Raw genomic sequence first — 22079 nt, forward strand, 5'->3', positions numbered from 1 at the left:
ATGACTCATGAAAATCAGAAACTCTTCAATGATGCTCTCAAACACAAATTTAAGGAACATGAGTATAGGTCGAGTTCTACAGGAAATCATTTTATAAATAAAGTTATGTTGGTCCCCCCTAATACACAAGGCTCTAGATGAATGCAAGAGGTCAAAACCCATAAGAGAGGCTAAAAATACTTTTCTAGCAAATCCTTGGTTTGACGAAGAATGCAAAATGGCAAAGAGAAAACTACGGGAAGGTGGGACAACCAAAGAAAATAAGAAAGCACATGAAAAACTGATAAGGGGTAAAAAAGAAAATAATGTGAACAATAGAAGAATGGAATTGATAGCTCTTGGAAAGCAAAATCCAGAGAGATTTTGGAAAGAATTATAGCGAAAGAGAAGTCAAGTAGTAAACAACATCACAGATTGTCAGTGGCTTGAGTATGCAAAGTTGTTATATGAGTGTAATCAGGATAAACATAGGCCCCCAATAGTCAAAGAAGACAGTGGATTTTTTTACCATTGAGGATATCAATCAAGGAATAAAAAGGATGGCAGGTGGAAAAGCTTAGGATATTGATGGGCTGCAAGTTGAGTACCTAAAATGGGGTAGAGTTGGTCTCACACCTCATATAAAAAACATCTTTAATAGGGTCACTCAAGAAGGTTTTCTAGAAAATTGGACAACTAGTGTGGTGATTCCTCTTCATAAGAGTGGTGATATCAATAACCCATCAAACTACCGCACCATAATGGTTAATCCCCTAATGGGGAAACTCTTTGGAAGCGTGGTTGAATGCAAGATTAGTAGTTGGGCAGAAAGAGAAGGAAAGAGAGCTAAAGGGCAATCGGGTTTCAGACCAAAACAATCCATTAGTGACCACGGTGTTACTCTCAGATTCTTAGCTGAAAAAATATGGATCACCCAGGGTGGTGAAGCATTTTTCTATTTTGTAGACTTTATAAAAGGTTTTGACACAGTACCTCGTGACAAACTATGGAATAGAATGGAAGAATTGGGAGTACCAAATGTGATTAGAGATGCTGTGCATAGGCTATATGAGCAGGTAAAGGCTAAAATTAGGATTGCAGAAAGAATGTTAGAATGTTTTGGTAGCGACATAGGCATCAAACAAGGTTGCCCACTCTCTCCAACCTTGTTTGGATTATACATTGATAAGTTAGAAGAATGATTAATCAAGACCAACGGAGAAGGAATTCAGTTGGCTAGCTATGTAATAAAGTTATTGCTCTATGCTAATGATCTCATCCTAATTGCTAAGACTGCCCATGGCTTAAGGGAGCACTTGAGGGCACTTAAAACCTTTTGTCAAGATGTTGGGATGCAAGTAAACACTTCCAAAACCAAAGTGATGATATTTTCTTTACGAATAAATCAAACAAAACAATATCAATTTATTTTTGAAGGCAATTCGTTGGAGGTTGTGAATGAATACAAATATCTTGGGGTTGATGTCCACAACAAGCTTAATTGGGAAACATGTAGAGCTAAAAGAATCCAAGGAAAAATGGAAAGCATTGTATTCACTACAGAATAGATGTAGGAATGTTGAACTATGGGATTGGAGAACCAAGAAAATGCTTTTTGGTTCATTGGTTACCTCGGTGATCTTATATGGGTGTGAAATATGGGGCAGTAGCATGTCCAATCAGAAATGAAGGCAAGTAGAAAGAATTCAAAAACATCTTATCATAAGCAACCTCAAAATTAAAATTGCAATACCATATGAAATCTTATTAGCAGAAACTGACCTCTTCCCTTTGGAAGCATCATCAATGATTCAATTAGTAAGTTATTTAAGAAAAATTCTAAATATGGAAGCGCACCGCTGGCCCAATATGGTAGTAGAAGAAAAGCTAACCAGAAGGAAGAAGACATGGATGAAACAAAATGACAAATGGATGAAGAAATGAGACATTAGCATGATAGAATGCCCAATCACTAATAAGGAAATAAAAAATATGTGAGAGAAAAATTCACACATGTTATATGGAATAAAGAAAATGGACGGAAAAAAGATCATTATATCAAAGAATTCAACCCAATAGGAGATCACGAGGAAAAAAGCTACGTAGGAGCCAATATTAAATGGAAAGCAAAAATGTCGATAGCGTAGTTAAGGACAAGTTCTCACCACTTGAGATGTGAAACAGGCAGATGGATGATACCTAAAAAAGAGTGGGAAAAAAGGGTGTCTTTTTTGCAATGCAGAAGCAGTTGAGATATAATGACATTTTATTATGGAATGCTCAGCGCATAACGATATCTGCATGAATTATGAAGACATGTTGAAAATTAACAAATCAAGCACATTATTTGAAAATGCTAGGTTGGAAAAAACTGCAAATTTGTTGATCAAGATCCACCACAAAAGAACTGATTTGGAAAAGAAGTTGCAGTTACTTAACAACACTATGCCTTAGTGCTAGTTGTTGTCTTTGTGCCGTTCGTGGGTCCCATAGACTGCTTGGCCTCGTGGACATTACTAAAATCTTTCATTTCATTATTTCATTTGATTTCTTTTGTTGAAAAAGAGATTTTAATATACGAATCAATGCGAGACATAAGCTTTACAGATTTGCGCGCGGGCTTGTAATTTTTCTTCCCTCCCATTCTCTGCTGAAGTTAAGCGAAGTAAATTTTGGAGCATGGGAGAGCATTCTGTCCCACAAGTGGACTGCAGTCGTATCATCGCCCACTTTGTAACTAGTTTTTCTCTTAGCTTCTAATTAATGGTTTCATATCTTTTTTCTGCAAACGGAACAAGAATCAAGGTTGTACCGATGTGCATGTTTTATATTGTTATATTTATGCTTGGCGGTGGTTCTGGGAATTGTAGGGCCAGAGCTAATTAGTGGTTTCATACATGAAAATGAGATGCCCAACTGAAACCATGAAAACAGCAGACAATTTCTCGGGGGAGTAAACCCGCTTTGTAAAGTAGCCTTAGAAGTCCATTAAAAGTAAAGGTTCATTTTTCAGTTACAGCCAAATTTTCAGTCGAGGTGTCTCTTGTAGACTCTTTGAATAAGGTTTGTTTTTATTTATTTATTATTTACTACCACTGGGTTTTGACATCATCACAAATTCCAGAGTAGACTAAACCCAGCCAATCCACGTGCAATATATTGCAGAGATTTCCCAGACTCCTAGAAAGCAGACAGAGTGGAGGTTAAGATAATCTTATAGGATCTAAAAATTATCTAGGGCCGCCAGAACTGAAATCTGTATGGTCACTTTTCCCCAATTGATTAATTTTCCATACAAATTTAAAACATTAAATTTTTCCATTAATAAAATTTCACAGCTTTTAAATTACCTGGAGGAATAAAAATTCCTGGTGAGGAATTTGCCCTCGATTAAATCCGAAGGAGTTTTTATTATACTGTTAAGTTTTTACTGTAAATTCTTCTTGAAGAATTTCCTTAAGCTTGGATGCTATGATTGAGAAGTACTTCTTCTATCAGATTCAACTATACCTTGTACAAGGTCTGATTCGTTAGGTACGTCACACCCCAAAGTGGACGTGGATAGTTTTCCTGATTCAACTTTCAACATTTGTAGACATGAATGTGCAATGTGTATGGAGTTGATCTCTCATTTTCTTTGAATTTTATTTTTAGTAACAATGGCTTGTGATAAGGGATAGCAGTGAATTTCTTTTGATACAGTAATTCAATTATCATCTAGAATACATTTGTGATCAGAGATCTAGCTAAACTTGCATCTACGAAGGCTTTTCCTTTTGTTCCTTTGTCCCAAGTAAAAATCTCATTTTTGTATTTGACGTCCATCAAACCGTAATTGATTTTAATGTTCTTGAGGTTTTCTTTACAAAAGTCTCATAAAGCACACTGCATTTCCTTTATTTATATATTTTCTGCTTGTGAAGGATCATTGCTGAATCCTGTCAAAATTTCTAATTTGTGAATGGAATCATCTAGGCATTTACTTAAGATTTCAAACATCTACCTTTTTGCCCATACCATAATGTGGATAATATACGTGCATTAAACTATAAATTTGGTTTGTACATTGTACCCGATAGACAGACGCAATACAATAATTGTTACAAGTTTCTTGCTAAGCTCGAGCATTGAGTTATTACACATGTTTATTGTTAGTCCCAACTTTTCTTTAGCCTTGGAATCTATCCATTTCACACATCTTTATAGTTTATCAACAAATAAGTTGTGAAATTGTCATTTTGGTTTCTCGTAAGAGCATTGCTATTAACTTTATGTTCATATTTCATTTTTTAATTTACTTGATATTCCTATTTGATTAGAACTTGCAATATTTTGGAAAAGTAAACTTGGTCTTATCTCCCATCATCCTTTTACCTTTAAGAATGTTTAGATTTGTGAGTGTTTTAATTTGTAGCTATTGATGCAACATAAATGGAACAGCTTGTAAGGATAAACCTTTCTTTGAATTAGAAGGGGAACCTCCCTTGTAACATAAAACAAAACTAAGTCCTATAATCTAAGGAAATGACCTCTAGCTTTTTAATAATATTTACAAGTTAAATCTTGGGGTTTTGAACACACATTGCGAAGAAATTGCCCATCCTTATGTTCTTCGGTAATGACACAAGACTTATCAACACTTCTTCCCAAAAAGATTTTTATATTATTTATTGAAAGTAACACTTGCAATAACTAACAAGTGCTTGTATTTCAAGCTAGAAGTAGATATTGGAAAGTGTGTGTAAAACACAAAAGTTATGATTGGATTATACTCACAATTTTAAGTGAATTGAAAGGAGGGAATTGCATATGAAGGTACAATTACTCCTTTGATGAAAGCTATAATTCAAAGTGTGCCACTTTCAATAAAAGCAATTTGGTTTACTTCCAAAACACATACACAAGATTACATAGAAGCTTGAATAGTAATCTTAGCAAAAAAAGTTGTAAAAATTACCATTCCAAATCTAAGTGCAAATGGCTCATATTTGTATCTATTTGCAAAGTTTTGCATGGAAAATAAATAAAAAGTTAATTGAAGTTTCTATGCTATCAATAGGTTGCTTGCATACACAACAAACCCAATATGAAATATGGTTTACAAATAATATCTATATCAAGTAATCTTCAAATACTTTTTGATTAGAAAACATATCTCTATAAATAGGCCTTCTAAAAGGTCGTCTTGAAATAGAGTGTCTATAAATAGATCATCCCAAAGATCATCTTGAAATATTCATCTCCCAAGAATATTAATGACTAAAACTAGCGATGCCTAGAAATAGCCAATATGATAGCTGGCTCCTTGTGACTCCAATGAAGCTTTCTTGTTTAGACCATGACGGATCCTCTAAAAAAGTCATGAAATCTTGATGACCATTAATGACTCACCAAACAATCTTAGTGACTTGAATCTAACTACTTTCTTTGAAACTTGTGAAATTTAGTGTCCAACACCTTGGACCTTGTCCATGATGAAGACCTTTAATGTGACCAACTACCCATCTTGAAGTTCCTTGAATGCAGAGTGAAGGAAATTATAAGATCTATCATAATGATTTCTCTAGATGTTGAGGAAAGGAAACAATTGTTGATTCTTGATGAAACTTGGAGAGTCTCTTTCAAGTGGTCAAAAAGATGCTAAGAAACTTGCTCCAACAATGTTCTTTTGTGTTGAGGTGAAACGTGGACTTCTTCATGATTAGTGCATACTATTGAGTCCTTGCACTTTTGTTATGATTTGACATTCACTTTGTCACTTAGTGACACTCTCTCGATGCATCCTTTTGAGCCTCTTGGTGCAACTTTTACTTATATTTCTATGTTCAATTTTGACACTCAACTCCTCTTGGGTGCTGTTTAATGATATATTGATGCTTAAGTGTCAAGGCTGCACTTGGGAGTTCTATTTCACTTTTTGCCTTATTTCTTATTGGTATTTTGACATTTGACCTTCCAAGGGCACATTTGAGGACTTGAGAGAAGTTTCTGTCTATTTTGTAATTGACACTTTGAAATTTGACCTCTTAGGGGGCATACTTGGAGACACGAGGGCACTTTTTCATCCAATTTTACTTTGGCAACTTGATCTTTGATTGAGTTTGGGCACGCTTTTTCACTTAGATGCACTTTTGTTATGTTTTACAAGTGCTAGGTGTGCTCCCAAGTGGTTAAGAATCACTTTTGACATTTTTTCACTTTGACATTTAACTTTTTAGTCATCTTGTCCTTCAAAAATCATTTAAGCATTAGTATTCCATTCTAATTCTTCTTTGACATTTGTTAAGTGAAGAAGTGCTTTCTGAGTTACTTAAGTGATCTAATTGGTCATTGACATTGAAAAGTGCATGCACTTTTCACATTGGCATGTTTTTTTCACCTTAAAATGACATCCATAGGCTGAACAATGTGCCTGGGTCCCTGGGAGATCATTTCCACTTGCTTTTTGTTGATGAATGAATGGAGGAATCTTAATGATGTCTATGAGACCAAGCAGCCTAAGGGACTAAAAGTTGCATCCTGAACACATTTTCAAGTTCCTTTCAATGTTGGCTCTTCTATTATGAATCTTGATCAAGAAACTAGTTGTTTTCAAAAGCCTTGCCTCCTCAAATGGCTCATCTAGACTGCACACCTTCAAATTTTTTTCATATTGAATACAAATATCCTCATACACAACACACTCTATGATGCAATGTCATTCAGTTTTAACCACCCCTTTATTGCAAAAAATGCAAGTTCTTTCTTCCCAATCTTTCTTAGCGATCATACATCTACCCGTCTCACATTTAAGATGATGAGAATTGGTCCTCAATTGTACCTCTTAGATAGGATTTTTCATCATGTTACTGTAATATCCCCAACAATTTTTTTTTGATTTTAACAATTTACAAACACACCAATCATTCGTTAGGGTTAGAATAATGCAATCCAAACCAACTAAAAGGAACCCTAACACCTTTTGATCACCGAGAGCCCAACCTGGGAGGGTGAGAGCTTACAGTGCATAGGGGATCGTTAGATGCAAACTGAAAACTGATTACAATATCTAGGCGGCAAGCCAACCCCTTCCACTTTTCAGCGGGATATGGAGAATATTAAAAATCACTTGGCGGTAAACCAGCCAAGGATGATGCAAGAAATTGAAGAACAATCACTCTGCCGCTTATGCAGCGGGAGGACTAGAAATGCAATTCACTATCAACTCCACCGCTTATTCAGTGGGAGGACAACAAATAAATTACAAATCAACTCTACCACTGATGCAGTGGGAGGACAATATTACAGAGCCAAATGTAGGTGGCAAGCCGACCTCTTCCACTTTTCAGCGGGGGTTTGCTTTACAATCCATAAATGGCTGTTAGTACTACTATCCAGCCTTACAATAAAGAGATACAATTCATAGAAGATTATACTGTCCAATACTGATGAATACTTCCCAACTTAACACACTTAGCAAACTCAAACACACCCATAGAGAAATATCACACCATTGATCACTAAATTGAAAAAAGCAATCTGCTGTACACACAACATGCAGAAAACAACCAGTACCAAAATCACTGTTATGCTCATAACTCTCCTAAAACTTCACTGAATGACACAAGAATAGAAGCAAATGAAAGCTAAGACTGAGACGATGCAACAAGAACCTCAAATCTGCACTGCGAACACCACCAACAACCTGCACACAACCTGAGGCAGCCAGGGAATGGTACGACCCAACTGGGAAGTACGATTTGCATTGTTAAATTCAAATCAGCAAATGAGGATCTGCAAATTGGTAGACTCCATCGCCTAGGGGAGAGAATTAAGTAGAGCCAATATTCAGAATGACTTGGCGAACACACAGGGACTCACGAACAGATTTCTACTTCAGCACACTCAGAAAACACTCCAAAATATCTGAAACTGATACACAAATTTGCAACATTGTTCCACAAATTTGCAACATTGTTCCTCAAATCTACTCCTCTGGATGAAGAGCAGTCACAAGCTCAATTAGTTGCTGTATTGCAAGCAAGAAACCAAGTGGTAGCTAGGAGGTATGCATTCCCCAAAGCTTCACTCCAAATTTTGGCAGCACTTTGTTATAATTTTCTTCACAGATGCCAAATGAGAGGCCAAGCTCTCATATTTATAGATTCTGAAACTCAAATTCACATTCAAATGGCACCCAAATTCTTATCTTTTCATTTGGATTTCATTTCAAACATGTCCTTGACTTGGCGCCCCCTTCCCTAGGCACAAAATTTGAACTTTTCCTTGGTCCAAACTTACAATATAAAAGAACATTATACCTAAGCATATATTCCATCCTTGGCGCCAGACTTGGGAGAATAAATAAATTTTTGAATAAGATGTACTATTCATTTCCTAAGTCGTCCAACGATATAATTAAATATAAAACTTTAGAATAAAGTATTAATATTTAATAAATCACTTGCAAAACAAATACTGATCAATACCAAATTGAACTATGAATTGAAGTGCTGGAAACTATCAAACTGAACTGGGTTGAAGCTCTGCACTGAACTGCCAAGAATAGAACTGCCTGAACTAACACTTACTAAAAATAGTAAGTCAGGAAAACAACTCCAAAAAACATGCTCGTCGAACCCTGTGAATGAGCTCGAAAAACCTAGAAAAACCCCAAAATCCAATCATCTGACATCAACTTACTAAAAATAGTAAGTTTTGCAAACTCCCCTGAATTGATTGCATGTCATACCATTGCGAAGCTTACATAAAACCCAGAAGGAAACCTCAATTCTTTCTGCCAAACTCCAACTAGAGCATCCCTGAAAACTGTGAGGAATCCTCCTAGAAAATAAGAAACCTTAATTCCTCATTCCAGTCAGCCTACGGGTTTCCAGAATAGGCTAATGGACCACTGATTACTTCCTACTAAGAAGGGGACATTACAGTTACTATGTGGGGTCGAACTCTATGAAATAATGTGTTTCTTTTTAGTCAATCTGTTTTGTCCACATGATAGTCTTGAATATTTATAACACAAACTTTTTTCATCTCTTCATTAGTGTTAGGACATTCTTGAAGAGCACACAGTTATACTGAGAGGCGGGGGGGGGGGTGAATAGTATAACAACCAATTTAAACTTTTTCAACTTCAATCACAATTATATAACTTAACTCATTAACATTTTCATTGCATATCAACATTCATATGTGATTTAACTAATATGAACACAAGTAGAACACAAGAAATATACATGGAAACCCTCATGGGAGAAAACCACGACAAATCAATGCTTTTATAAATTTCTTCTTTTACAATGTTTGTAGGCACCAATCCCTACGTTTGTGAGCACCAACTCCCAAATCTGAATTTTTGTTTCCACCTTCTAAATGTTACTACTACAACGGATGATGGACAATTCAATCTCTTTAACACTTATTCTTTCCTTCACATATCTGCTTATAACATTTCTCTATACATATCAAATCTGCATGTATAAACTTATATATCTGCTGCCATACACTCAGAAATCTGCCTTTAATGATCTTCTATTCATTACATTCTTCACTTAATTGATACATACTAATGAATTCTCTCCGTAAATCTTTAGTTTGCTCTGTTCTTAAATCTGCGTATGGATGATAAGATATTTACACAATTTTCCGTCAAATATTTTAACAAATATTTTTCTTTAAAGGTAAAGCATTCTTCTTAACAAATCTCACCATTTCATTTTCTTTAAAAACAATCTAATTGTTCTTTAATATAACTCGCACCTTTCCCTTTTGACAAATCACCGGCTTAGATTTAAATAAATCGCTTTAATGGAGCATTACATAGTCGGTTATCATAATCTTAATCTTCTAGTTGCTTGCACTATGTTTTTGTAATGTCCCCTTTTTCAGATGATATGGTTTATGATTGGATTAGCCTATTATTGGCCCTCGTAGGCTAAGATTGATAGTTAGAGGGTTCCAGTTGGCAGTGCATGAGACTTATTTCCATTCCAGAGGTCAAAAGTGTTCAGGATTGCTTTTCGTTTGGTTCAGTTTGGCTTTCGTTTGAGTTTGTTCCACACACTTACTATTTATAGTAAGTTAGTGGTTGATTGAGAGGGACCCTTACTATTTTTAGTAAGGCATTCAAATGAACAGTGGACACAGTGGGCTACCCTATGTTGTTTGCAGAATTGAGATATAATGGTTATTATTGGAGTTATGACATTTTTAATTATTATTAATGTTATACTTTAATAATAATTAATTATAAGAATAATAATGATTAATATTTGGACTTTATATTATAAGGGACATTTAATGAAATAAAATCAAATATTAATGCATAAGTTAGATATTAATGTTATATTTGCACTTTATAACTCAAGGGTCCATTTATCATTTAAAGGGGGCCATTTAATTAATTGTTTGGACGCCTATACCAAGGAGGATTTATAAAATATTAAAGTTCAAGCTTATAACATAATAAATGCAATTAAATGATTAAGAAGTCTCTAGAAGGGATCAACCAGCTTTGAGAATTATATAAAGTGCCAAGAGATGATCGAATTTATTATGATTGAGCATTCGTTATTCTTCATTCTTGAGTGGTGGGAAGAAACCAAGGGTTTCTAGCACTTGTAGCCATTGAAGAACGTCAATTCTTCAGTGTCATAGCTATTCTAAGGTGGTGAAATATCCATTGAGGGTAGCAATTGGAGTGGCTTCACTTAGAGGTCACATTTGTGCGAATTAGAGAAGGAATCAATCAAGGGCATTGTTGACGTGTATTTTGTACACTATCAAACACAGAATAAAATACCGAAAGGTACCTTATCCTCTCTTGAGTAAAGCCTCCGAATGCTGAAGATGTCGCGAAAAGGATCAATCAGGATGACTTCAAGGTTCTTGTATGTAGGGTCTCTACGTGTGGATAAGCTCTCTGTGGTATGACGTGATTTGCTGGAATCACAAGGGGACTTACATTTGATGATTGAACGTCTGATCTGCTTTGAATATTGCTGGAACACAGGCTCTTACTAGCTTAGACTTGGAAAAAGGAAAAAAGACGAGGGCGAGGAAAGAATCTAATCCTAACACTAAGAATGTAGGAGCAATGATTGATCTTCGATGAAATTCTAACTAAGTCTTGTTTTGACATCACAGGACCATCTCCACAAGGTTAGTGCGATCTTCGAAGGAAAGCTTTTATGATGTTCAAATCATCACTACAGGCATAGACACCATCAGGTTGATGCATATCAATGAAAAAGCGACAACTGAAGTTAAGCTTAAGCTGAATGATTCCAGTTGACTACACAAGGCAAGTCTGCAATCAACAAACTGCTAGTAGTATGGATATACGAATTTCACCATCAATCAAGCACATTTCTTCCACTCATCTAATAACATGAAATCAAATATGAGAAGTATAAAGACCATGCAAATTGTCGAATCGACCCATAAATTTCACCATTTCTTCAATGAAGTTACAAGTCTTTTACAACAACATCTTGGCAACAATCTTTGCCTTCTCTCTCTACTCTACTCTAATTGCTATTCTATCAACTAGCTAATCACCTTCTAACTACTCTCTATCTGTCTTCTAATTGCTTCCAACTATATTTTAACTATTGCTATTATCTTTACAAAATGAAATGCCAGGGCTTATATAGTGCCCTCAATACAATTCGATGGCTTAGATCAATTCGAGATCAATGGCCAAGATTCAACAATGAAAACCCTAATTAGGGTTTGTTACAACCATTAAATAACATTTAATGCTTGACCAATGATAAAATTGTATTGCTTGGACACATGTCCTCTCTAGAAAATTCCACCAATGGATAGCTGGGGTAGGTACATCGGAGTTTGTGCCACCTTCCATGAGTTAGGTACATTGAATCTGGAAATGCTGAGGTGGACCACACTGATTGGAGAAGTGATGACTAGGATGCCACCTCGTCTGACACTTGTAACTTGGTAGATATTCAACTTGATGTTGTTGAGAAGCTAGCTTTAATTCATCTGGTACTATTTGCTTCTTCAACGAACCCTTGTTCTAACTTCTTGTGTCCTTGATTGGTAGGATGATTGATGTACCTCGCCTTGGAATGCTGGATTGGAAGAGGTCGCCCTTGATGACGTTAGTCCAAAGAAGGCCGTCCTTGTCGATGCTAGGCTGGATCGAAGAAGGTTGTCCTTGTCCTTGCTTGATCGTCCTTGATCTGGCTTGATTTTCCTTGAGGAGAGTCTTCCGACTTGTAGATCTTTCGAGCTTGGGAGTCGCCATCTTGATACCTACACAACATTTCACAATTAATAATATATCTTGAAGTGTAGAAAGGAAGATTCAAGATTCTAATTTAGGAAACTTCATGATAAATCTTGAGTTATCATTTCCTAATTTAGGATTTTCAAAGAAAAATTTAAATCTTCAAAAATGGTGCCAAGGTGATTACGCCATACCTTCACTTGGGAATTAATTCTAAAAAATGATGCAAAAAAAATAGGAGAATTCGCTAGGCAAAATGTAGATCAAGACTCCCTTTAGCAAAATGCGCCCCCTTTAGTCTTCACAAGCATCAACTCCACCACCTTTAGTCTTCAACACTTGAGGAAAATTCGCTCCAAATAGGCCAGCTTTCGCACTTCTTCTTTGCCCTCCAAATCGCACTTGAAATAATGAGTGAATGATTTGAATAATGAAAAACACAACCCAAATATATAGAGCACTCACCATTTCACCTCCCATAGGCCGACTTGATGAAAATAGGCCAAAAAAATAAATAAAACTAAAAAGGAAGAGGCCGACTTAATTAAGCAATAAAAAATGATACCTCAAGCGCTCTTCTTTTAAATTTTAAATTAATAATAATTAATTTCGAAATGCCTCAATTAATTAAAAAAACGATTTTCCAAGGCTCAAAATTAATTATTAAATGCTATGCGATTTTCATTAAATGCCAATTTAATTAGAATTTTTAAAAATATTTCGAAGTTTTTTGGCGAACTTGGCATCTTGTGCGATTTGCTAAAATAAGGCAAAAAATAATGAATTTTGATAACTCCGCTCTGGTCCCTTGGAGAGGGACAGTAGCGCTCCTGCATTCTTGTCCTCCATCTTTCATTTTTTTTCGTTCAAAACCTCATCCTTGACGTTCAAAATGGCATTTTATCTAGAACTTTAAGTTCAATTCATGTGATCTTTGGAAGGAGCTTGCCTTAAGGCATTTTCGCCCTGGTCCCTTGGTGAGGGACAGGAGCGACTTTTGGTTCATTGCACAAACTCTTGATTATATCAACCTCGAATTACTTTCGAGACGTAGAACATCACTCCCCACTTCATCTTGAGTCCTGGCAACAAGAAATAGCATTTCCAAATGTTAGGCACTTAGGCATTTTGAAGATTTCGCTCTGGTCCCTTGGAGAGGGACAGGAGCGATTTTGCAACTATGAGCTTACTTGTGTTTTGCTAGCCTTCGAAATTATCTTCATTGTACCAATCACGCCCCTTTTCATTCATTTCAAACATAAAACTTGCTTTGCCTTTGCCCGAAGTTTGTCTTGTGAGAAAATCGCTCTGGTCCCTTGGAGAGGGACAGGAGCGCCTATTGCCATTTGGGTTGATTCTCTTCTTTGTGGCCTACTCAAGTTACATTCAATGGGCAAAACATACTTCCCTTGACCTCTTCAAATCACGAAATCACTTAAATCTTGCAAGGATAATGCAAATTTGGAATTCAAGCTCCGGTCCTTCAGTGAGGGATAGGAGCGAATTTTGTCTTCTAGGCCAAAATGCTTCACTTTTCACCATGAAATGTCTTGGCTAAGGAAGATATCATCTTGTTACACGCTGTGAATAAGAGTTCAAGTCTAAGAAAGGTCTAAAAATGTGTATATAAAGAAAATCGCTTTGGTCCCTTGGTGAGGGACAGGAGCGCTTTTACCTTTGTAGACAAAAAACTTCATCATTTCATTGTCAAGTCTGGATGCTCTATCATGCTCATTTCGTCCTTCATTGTGTCTTTGATGTTTCAATTTGACCAAACAAGGTCAGGAATGACTCAAATAAGCCTTTTCGCCCTGGACCCTTGGTGAGGGACAGGAGCGCTTTGCCTTGGTCCCTGGGAGAGGGACAGGAGCGAAATTCGCTATGGATCCTCAATGAAGGACAGGAGCGGAATTTGACTTTTTGAACTCTCTATTAGGATAATTTTTATGGAATATAACATTTAAGTATTATACTTTAAGTTATATTCCATATATACTTTCAGGATGTTTGAGAGTGGTTTCAAACCTCTAGGAGTTATATTGCAAAATCTAGTTTTTTGAGGTTTTTCAGTTTCAAGACTTAGTCAAATTTCAGGATTAGGACATTCCAGACTTAGCCAAATTTCAAGATCAGGACTTCACTCAAGCTGGACTTGCTATCCTATTGATCTCCCCGACAGCACTCAAAATGCAAAGGCTAACTGACAAAACCCTAAAAGACCTAGAAAACAAACCCTAAAAAGCAAAAAAAACATGGGTTCCCATTTGCAATGGGGCGATGTGTGAAAAGGTCACAACAGGCATCAAGAAGATTGTTGATGGTAAGGAGCAGGTTACTTTGGGCAGCGATCATTAATTGTTGGGCACATTATTTGCAGGCTGTACAACTCTCTAATCTCCAGCCGTACCATTATTCCAACCAAGCAGTTCAAACTTGTAATCAGTCCCAGCAGTGACTTATATGCAGCGGATTGAATTTGTTATCAGCGTCAGCAGTGGCTGCCTATAATCAGGTTTTGATAAAAATACTTACTCATCCCTTTGGGAATGAATTTGGTTTGTAAGCCTTTGAATAAATTGAATGAGATAGAACAACAATGAAAGGAAGGAGAGGTTGCATGATAAATGTTCGATGTAATGTCTATGTTTATAATCTTCATAGATAGCAAGCAGTTTGCATGCCAACTGTTAGTTAATGCCTAGTTGTTGTAGGTGCATATTGGTTTTCCTAGGATGCATGAAAAGTGTTTGACAATATGTCAACTCACTGTACAAGTTGATTTCAGTCACTTATATGTATGAGAAAGGTCAAAAACAATTAGTATATCATTTCTATTATATTTTCAACCAATCATGCATCATTAGAGCATTCAAAAACATCATTTGCAAGCATTTCAATCACATTTGACATCATTCCAAGCAAGCATAAACAAACTGAAACACAAATCCAGCAAGCATAGAGGTTGTATTTAAAGTGTTTGATGATATTCCTTGAGCTTTAATCAGCAATTTGGATCAGAGTTAGCAAGGGATTTTACAGTTTTTGTCTTTTTAACATTGCTTTAACATTATCTGTTTCTTAGATACTCCAACTCTACCTTAATAATATTATCGCTCTTCATGACTAATATTATCGCTGTTTTCCAAGCGTATACAAATCACGTACTTTGTTTTTGTTTAGCAGATTGATTCATCATTAATTACTTCTATCTTAACCTTAACCATTATTGATTTCCTCTATTGAATCACTGCCTTTTAGTAGTAGTTTAAACTGCCGAATATTTGTCTAACTAATCATTCTGGTTTGCTCTTACTGTATGCACTGAGATGTCATATTCATATCCATTCGCTGCCACTTTATTCTCAGCTTTCAAATATGTGAAGTCGGCAATATCTTCAGACTTACGATTGCTGCTCATAAGATATTTGACAAATTGATGATTTGCTACATACAAATATGTAGTGACTGCCTCCAAACATACATTTATCTCTATTTTCTTAACACTTGATAAATATTTCTGAATTTTGCATATCGCTGATCTGATTAGTCTCCCTAATTCATTGTGAAATCGCTGCTTCAATTAAATCACTGCCTGTGCATTAGTTTTCAGCGCTGCCTATTATCATTGCCTTGATGTAATATCCCTTGCCAATTCTGACCTCAAAATGCTGATTAGAGGCTCAAGGATGAACCGGTATACTCTCAACGCACTGAACATGTTGCAATGCTCAACTGTAAACCCTATCTGGAATCCCGATGCACCCAAAGAATCCCAAACTCTACACTCAATGCTCGGATGAATGCCAGGATCCCAAATCACTCTGTAGAGTACCCCATCCAAATCATGTGGCATTGATACCATTGTATATTGCAACTAAGTCAACCCCAATAGAAGGAAGAAGCAATCCACCAGCTGGAACGATCCCTGGATCCCATAGCCAGTATGGAAGTCTGCCATGAGAAACACTCCCAGACCTCCACTGCTCAAATCTGATCTCAACTTCACCATGCCAGAAGTGGTGAAGCCAACGAATGGGACTCATCCTAACTGTACTGCTAAACCTGTTGCTACTCAAGTCCCAATGCAAACCAAACTCACATCCATTTGCTCTGTGGAGATAGGAATAACTGAAGGTATCTGCATCACCACAACTATCTCCATACTCTACTGAACTCCCATAGATGCGCTGACTCCGCAAGTAATCCAACTTGCAGCTATCTATCCCATCTTCTAAAGATGGTGAATACCCTTCCCACAACGGATGGTGTAATCTCGGAACCAATACACGCCGATGCATCATCAAGTCCTCTGTGTGTGGATCAAAAGAAAAATGATGAGCATTCCCCACTATGCAATTACCGTAGAAGGCTCCAACCTCGGTCAATGGCTCATCACTAGCAATACTGGAATCAGACGGCTCCATTCTTTGATCCCAAATCACTGATTGGGTAGGGCCTTTGTCAACTTGCTTTGCAAACCCAACCTCAAAATCTCTATGAGGAAACATTATAGTCAGAGTACCTACAATGTCTCCCACAAAACGTTTGATAGCGCATGAACCATGAATGAGAGTATCCCTAGTGACCCCGAACTCTCAAGTAGGTTCTCAACAAATATATCAGCGCGGTAAAAACGAAATGAGGCGGAATCAACCTTATCCTCTGAAACCTGTAGCTGATCACTCTGACTTTGCGACACAACAAGCTGTCTATCACCATCAGTTGCATGAGATGAAGTAATAAATTTGCTTCCAGGAGAGGGAAACAAATCAACATGAGAGCCATACTCACAACCAGATGACATCCTGTGAATCTCTTGTGAAGATGATGGAGTAGCGTCGCGTACCAACACACAACTCTCAGGAGAGTCCACCATTGCCACACAAGAGCTATCAGCAATCTGACCCGCATCATCTGACATAGTATTGACCTCAAGAGAACCTGACACAACATGTGGTTCTTTGCTGCTCTCAATCCAATTACTCATCCCATCGGAGACTACTGCACCAGATTCCGTGATGGATGTAGCCACATCCCCACCACAACCCGTGGATATCAAATCATCACCAATTGCCATCGTAGGAAACTGTACTGTATCCGTAGTCGATGAAGATTGTGCCAAACTCAATTCTACGGTAAGCTCCTCCAATCGTGATTGCGACTCTTGAAGGGCCAACTGGGCACTCTTTAATGAATCCATAGTCACCTCAAGCTCATGAGTGAGCTCGTCAACCTCCTCTTCCTTCCCCTTAAGTGCATCGTAGCAAATACAATCCCACTCGAGAAGAAAGTCCCTATTAGCAAGTAGTTGCAAGTAATTATGTTTCATTATCCCAATGGCTTCTCGTAGTGAATGGAACTCTGCAAGGGAAATTCCACTATCACTGTGCTCATCTGACATAGGAGTACCCCAACCAAACGTAGCCAACATCTGACGAGCAACATCAAAGTGCTCTATGGCTGTGGCAATCATGCCATCATTAATCTTAAGTTGCCCAACCAAATGATGCGGACTTTGAAACCAATGACTCCTATGCAAGTGTTCTGACCCAAAATTTGCACTGTGATGTGAGGCTGTATCCACATCACTCACCTCCTAATTAGCAGCAACTTGTGTGCTATCATGAGTGCATACATCAACATCCAAGGTATTGCTGCTAAGCACCTCAACGGATGGCTCAACTGGCAAGGTAGAAGCTGCTGATATGACAGTATCTTCACACACTTCCATTTCCAATATAACTGCATGTCCATCCAACTCACGATCCTGGGATTCCATGTCAACATATGAACCTTCTAGCTTGTTTTCTAAAGTCTGATCTGAAAAATCAGACTCACCATGACATAAATCCACATCACACATTGCACCATTAGTACCCAAATCTCGAGTACCTTCATGTGACAACTTAATAGAAACATCTTGCACATGTGTAGCCACTGCTGTCTCATGCTGATGGAAAATTTCATCACTGCTGTCATGTAGATCAGAACCGTTATGGGTCAATATTTCCATGCAATCTTCATTCTTGGTATCATGAGTGCCGAAACTCAAGGTCACTCCCACAACACTTTTTGAACTTGCCATGCCTTTCAAATCATCCAAGTGGAAGATTGCTGTCATAAAGATTAGACTTGTTATCATGACCGATAACAACTTCTTGAGCGCTAATAATGTCAACATTCTCTTCAGAACTCACCTTCTTTTCCATTATTTCCTTTGTACTGATAAGATTATTTGTATTAGTGTTTGCTTTCTTTTTGTTTGCAAACAAGGGATCCAAAATTTCCGTATGTTGTAAAAACCTTGTTAAATTCCTATCATAGTTTTGAAAGGCCTGCATGAGCTCTAGCATGCGTTCTTGTATAGACTTCATTTTATTACCCATACTTAAACAAAAACAAGAGTGCAATTGTGGGAGCTCAATGATTTCCAACCCCAACAGGATGGCAAGAAACCGCTCTGATACCATTGTAATATCCCTTGCCAATTCTGGCCTCAAAATGCTGATTAGAGGCTCAAGGAATATCGTCAAACACTTTGCATACAACCTCTTTACTTGCTGTTTCTATGTTTCAGTCTGATAATGATTGCTTGAAATGATGTCAAATGTGATTTAAATGCTTTCAAATGGGTACCAAGATGTCTAGGCAAAGAACCATAATGCAAATGCAATTCTTTTTGTCTTTTTGATGCATATAGATGACCCACACAAAGTGAATGTGCTCCTACGGCAGCTAGACATTAATACAAACAGTTGGCATGGAAACTAAATATGAGAGAGACAACTCATGACATTCAAACTCCTTGTGACTACAATGATATTAGAATGCAATGAGATTGCTTACAAACTGAAATGACAAGCAAAAGGTCAAGACTCTTGGCTTACAATGATGTATCCAATGCAAGTACCAAACTGATATAAATGTGCATCTACAACTGCTTAAGAATAGCGACTAATACAATTGTAAAAAAAATGCCAACTACACTAGAAAAACATGAAAGAACTTGATGTAAAGAAGTTCTTATGATTTATGAAGATGTGGCAGATCCTTGTGCAAAGAATGGAGTCTCTTTGAAGCCAAATCGTGCCTTTCATGTAGCCGCCCCTGTTCTAGCATGAACTTCTGACATAAAGTCGTAGCAGCAATAATGGAGATCTTCAACAATGTCTTCTTTCAATGTATTCAAATCAGCAAAAGATATTCTTTGAAAACTGCTTGAAGATTTTGAATGAAATGTAAATCTTATTCAATGAAGCACCAATTGGACCTTTGTATGAATCCCACAATCAAGCAATGATTCAGCTGGTCTTTCACAGCCTCAAGATTGCATAAACACTAAAGAGATTTCGTTCTCCAATGCTGAAGTTGCCTGAAACCCTAGGTCTCAATGCACAACACCCAAAAGCAAAGACAAATAATCATCAATAATGAGTTTGATTTGCATTTTGAAACCTTTTATATCCTCTCAACTCTTAAATACCTTTAATTCCCTGTTGAAATGCACTTTAGGGTTTTAATAAAACTTTATAATAACTTTTCAAAAGGGTCAATCCCTTCATTTTGTGCAAATAAAATAATATAAAGTATATATATTAATAATCACTTATATCTCCCTTGAAATTGGTACTTTATATTATTCCTCATATGCACTTTATAATAATTAAATGTCCTTTTATAATAAAGTCAAATAAAGCCATTAAATGCTCTCACTTTATAATTTGACTTTATGATATTAAATCCCCTTTAATTATAAAGTCACATGAAGTCAATATAATATTCCTTTAAAATAATTAATTATTATTAAAGTAACACTTTAATAATAATTAAATGTTATAACTCCATTAATAACCATTATTTAATGATTCTGACGTCATCACTGGCTAGGCCACTGCTCCCATTGTCAATCTGGACGCCTTACTAAAAATAGCAAGGGTCACTCTCTAACATCCACTAACTTACTATAAATAGTAAGTCCCTCAAAACGGAACCAAGAATCTCTGAATATCAATGCCATAGACCAAATGAAAGATCTGGTGAGATAAACAGTTGCAACGGTCACTTGGAGCTCCAAAACTCCCAAACTGGACCCTCTAATCCACCACACTAGCCTACGAGGGTCAAAATAATAGGCTAACCCCTTGAACTCTAATGCTCACGAAAATGGGGACACTTGATGCATCACGATTATGGCAAATAATTCCCATCATATGATTCGGCTTTGGAAATAATGACGTCTTCTTCAATTTGCACCTTATATTGTCTTTAACAATCTAAGTCAATTGATTACCATCATATTACATTGCAAATTCTTTTCATTAAATTATTTACATCTCTGCCTTGATACTGTCACTATCATAGAGGATGTAATCGCTGTTCTTTTATTGCTTGTGATTACCATTCAATATTACTAAGATAACTCACCTTTCTCTTTGCGCTTGCTGTTAGGAATATAGATTCATAAGTGCTATGATCTTCTTTCTGACATGTATGCTGATTCGTCTTTTATGAAAGTGGCACTTACTTTAAATGAGAATCTCTTAATAAAATCGTTCCGAGTAAGAATACAATCAACCGGCATAATGTGAAATACACACACACACACACATACGTTTTATTGAATTGAACAAAAGTATTATTTTGTTTTCCAAGGTAATCGCTGTCTATTGTTCAAGCTGCCAACTTTTGAGAAAATAGTCCTGCCACATTGCTTTGTTATTTGTGTGCTGAAGTCTTTAATTTATAAATCTTTTCTTTAAACATGAACTTGCAAAAGTGAACCTTTTAAATCACCATCCTCCTTGATCGCTGCTTATAAAGTCATAAAACTCAGTCGATTAGCATTATCTTTAATTGATATTAATCGCTGCTCATTATCTTATTTAGTCACTACCATAAGTGACTTTTGATTATTGCCTTAGGAAAAATCATTGCCATGCTAAGTTGACACTCTTCAATATGCTGTCACAAGTCGTTGCCAAAGAGCTGATCTCTGTCAATCAAGGATGCTTATTGCTGCATACAAATAAGGATCACTGTTTTACTTATGATATTAATGATCATCAAATTCTCCCAGTATTATCTTTGCTGTGTATTCATGTATTTCATCTATTTATATTACACACTGCCGCTAGTCTCATGAATCATTCATTCTCTTCTAATCATGTGTATGCCTTATGTATTCTTTTCAACTCTTCTAAATCATACTTCTCAATGTAAAAGTGTTCTTTGGCCATCATGCTTTGTCAACTAATTCTTATTCAACATCAATGATAAGACTTCTATCAACCTCATTCTTACATTAATAACAACCTTCTTGACATCAATGACAACATTTCCAACAATTCTCGCAATCAATGTCCAATTTGCTCATCCACTTGTTCTGGTTCATCCAAGTTTTTTCCTACAGTTTAATTCCTTCTCAATGACCATTTTGGTCTAGTGATGCTTATCTATGTTTTCAACCTTTTTTAAGGAACTTAGCAAACAAATTGTTGATGCCTCCATTGGAAACATACCCACTTTAGCTAAAAGGATTTCAAAGGGGAATGTTGACTTGACTTTGAGACTACTAGTGATTAGATGTTTTTGGTTTCTTTCTAATTGTCTCCACTTGTGATTTGACATGCTTCTCAAACCTCACATCCATAGAGGATAATTGGCATGACCAACAAACTAAAAAGGGTTTTCTATCTTTTCTTGGTTTTTCAATCCCATAACTCCATATCCCTACACCTGTTTAGTAGTAGGTAAGAAAATCTCCATCCTCCTTGTATCCTTTTTGTTCTATGTCTCCTAGTTGAGCCTATTGTGAAAAGCAATTCCTAGGTACTTGTATTCGTCCACTATC

General features: G+C 36.6%; 1 protein-coding gene across 3 annotated transcripts in view; it reads left to right on the forward strand.

The window, feature by feature from the left end:
* Positions 1–2532: 2532 nt before the first annotated feature.
* The window catches only part of LOC131052518 (uncharacterized), a 158660-nt gene continuing 139113 nt past the window's right edge, over positions 2533–22079 (forward strand). For all 3 annotated transcript variants that reach the window (XR_009107442.2, XM_057987132.2, XM_057987133.2), the window contains exon 1: positions 2533–2712. Coding sequence is in view for 2 of the 3 variants with exons in the window: in XM_057987132.2 (XP_057843115.2) it covers positions 2659–2712 (54 nt within the window). In the remaining variant the exon portion in view is untranslated. The remainder of the gene's footprint in view (positions 2713–22079) is intronic.

The sequence above is a fragment of the Cryptomeria japonica genome, chromosome 8, assembly GCF_030272615.1.
Source record: "Cryptomeria japonica chromosome 8, Sugi_1.0, whole genome shotgun sequence".
NCBI lineage: Eukaryota > Viridiplantae > Streptophyta > Pinopsida > Cupressales > Cupressaceae > Cryptomeria > Cryptomeria japonica.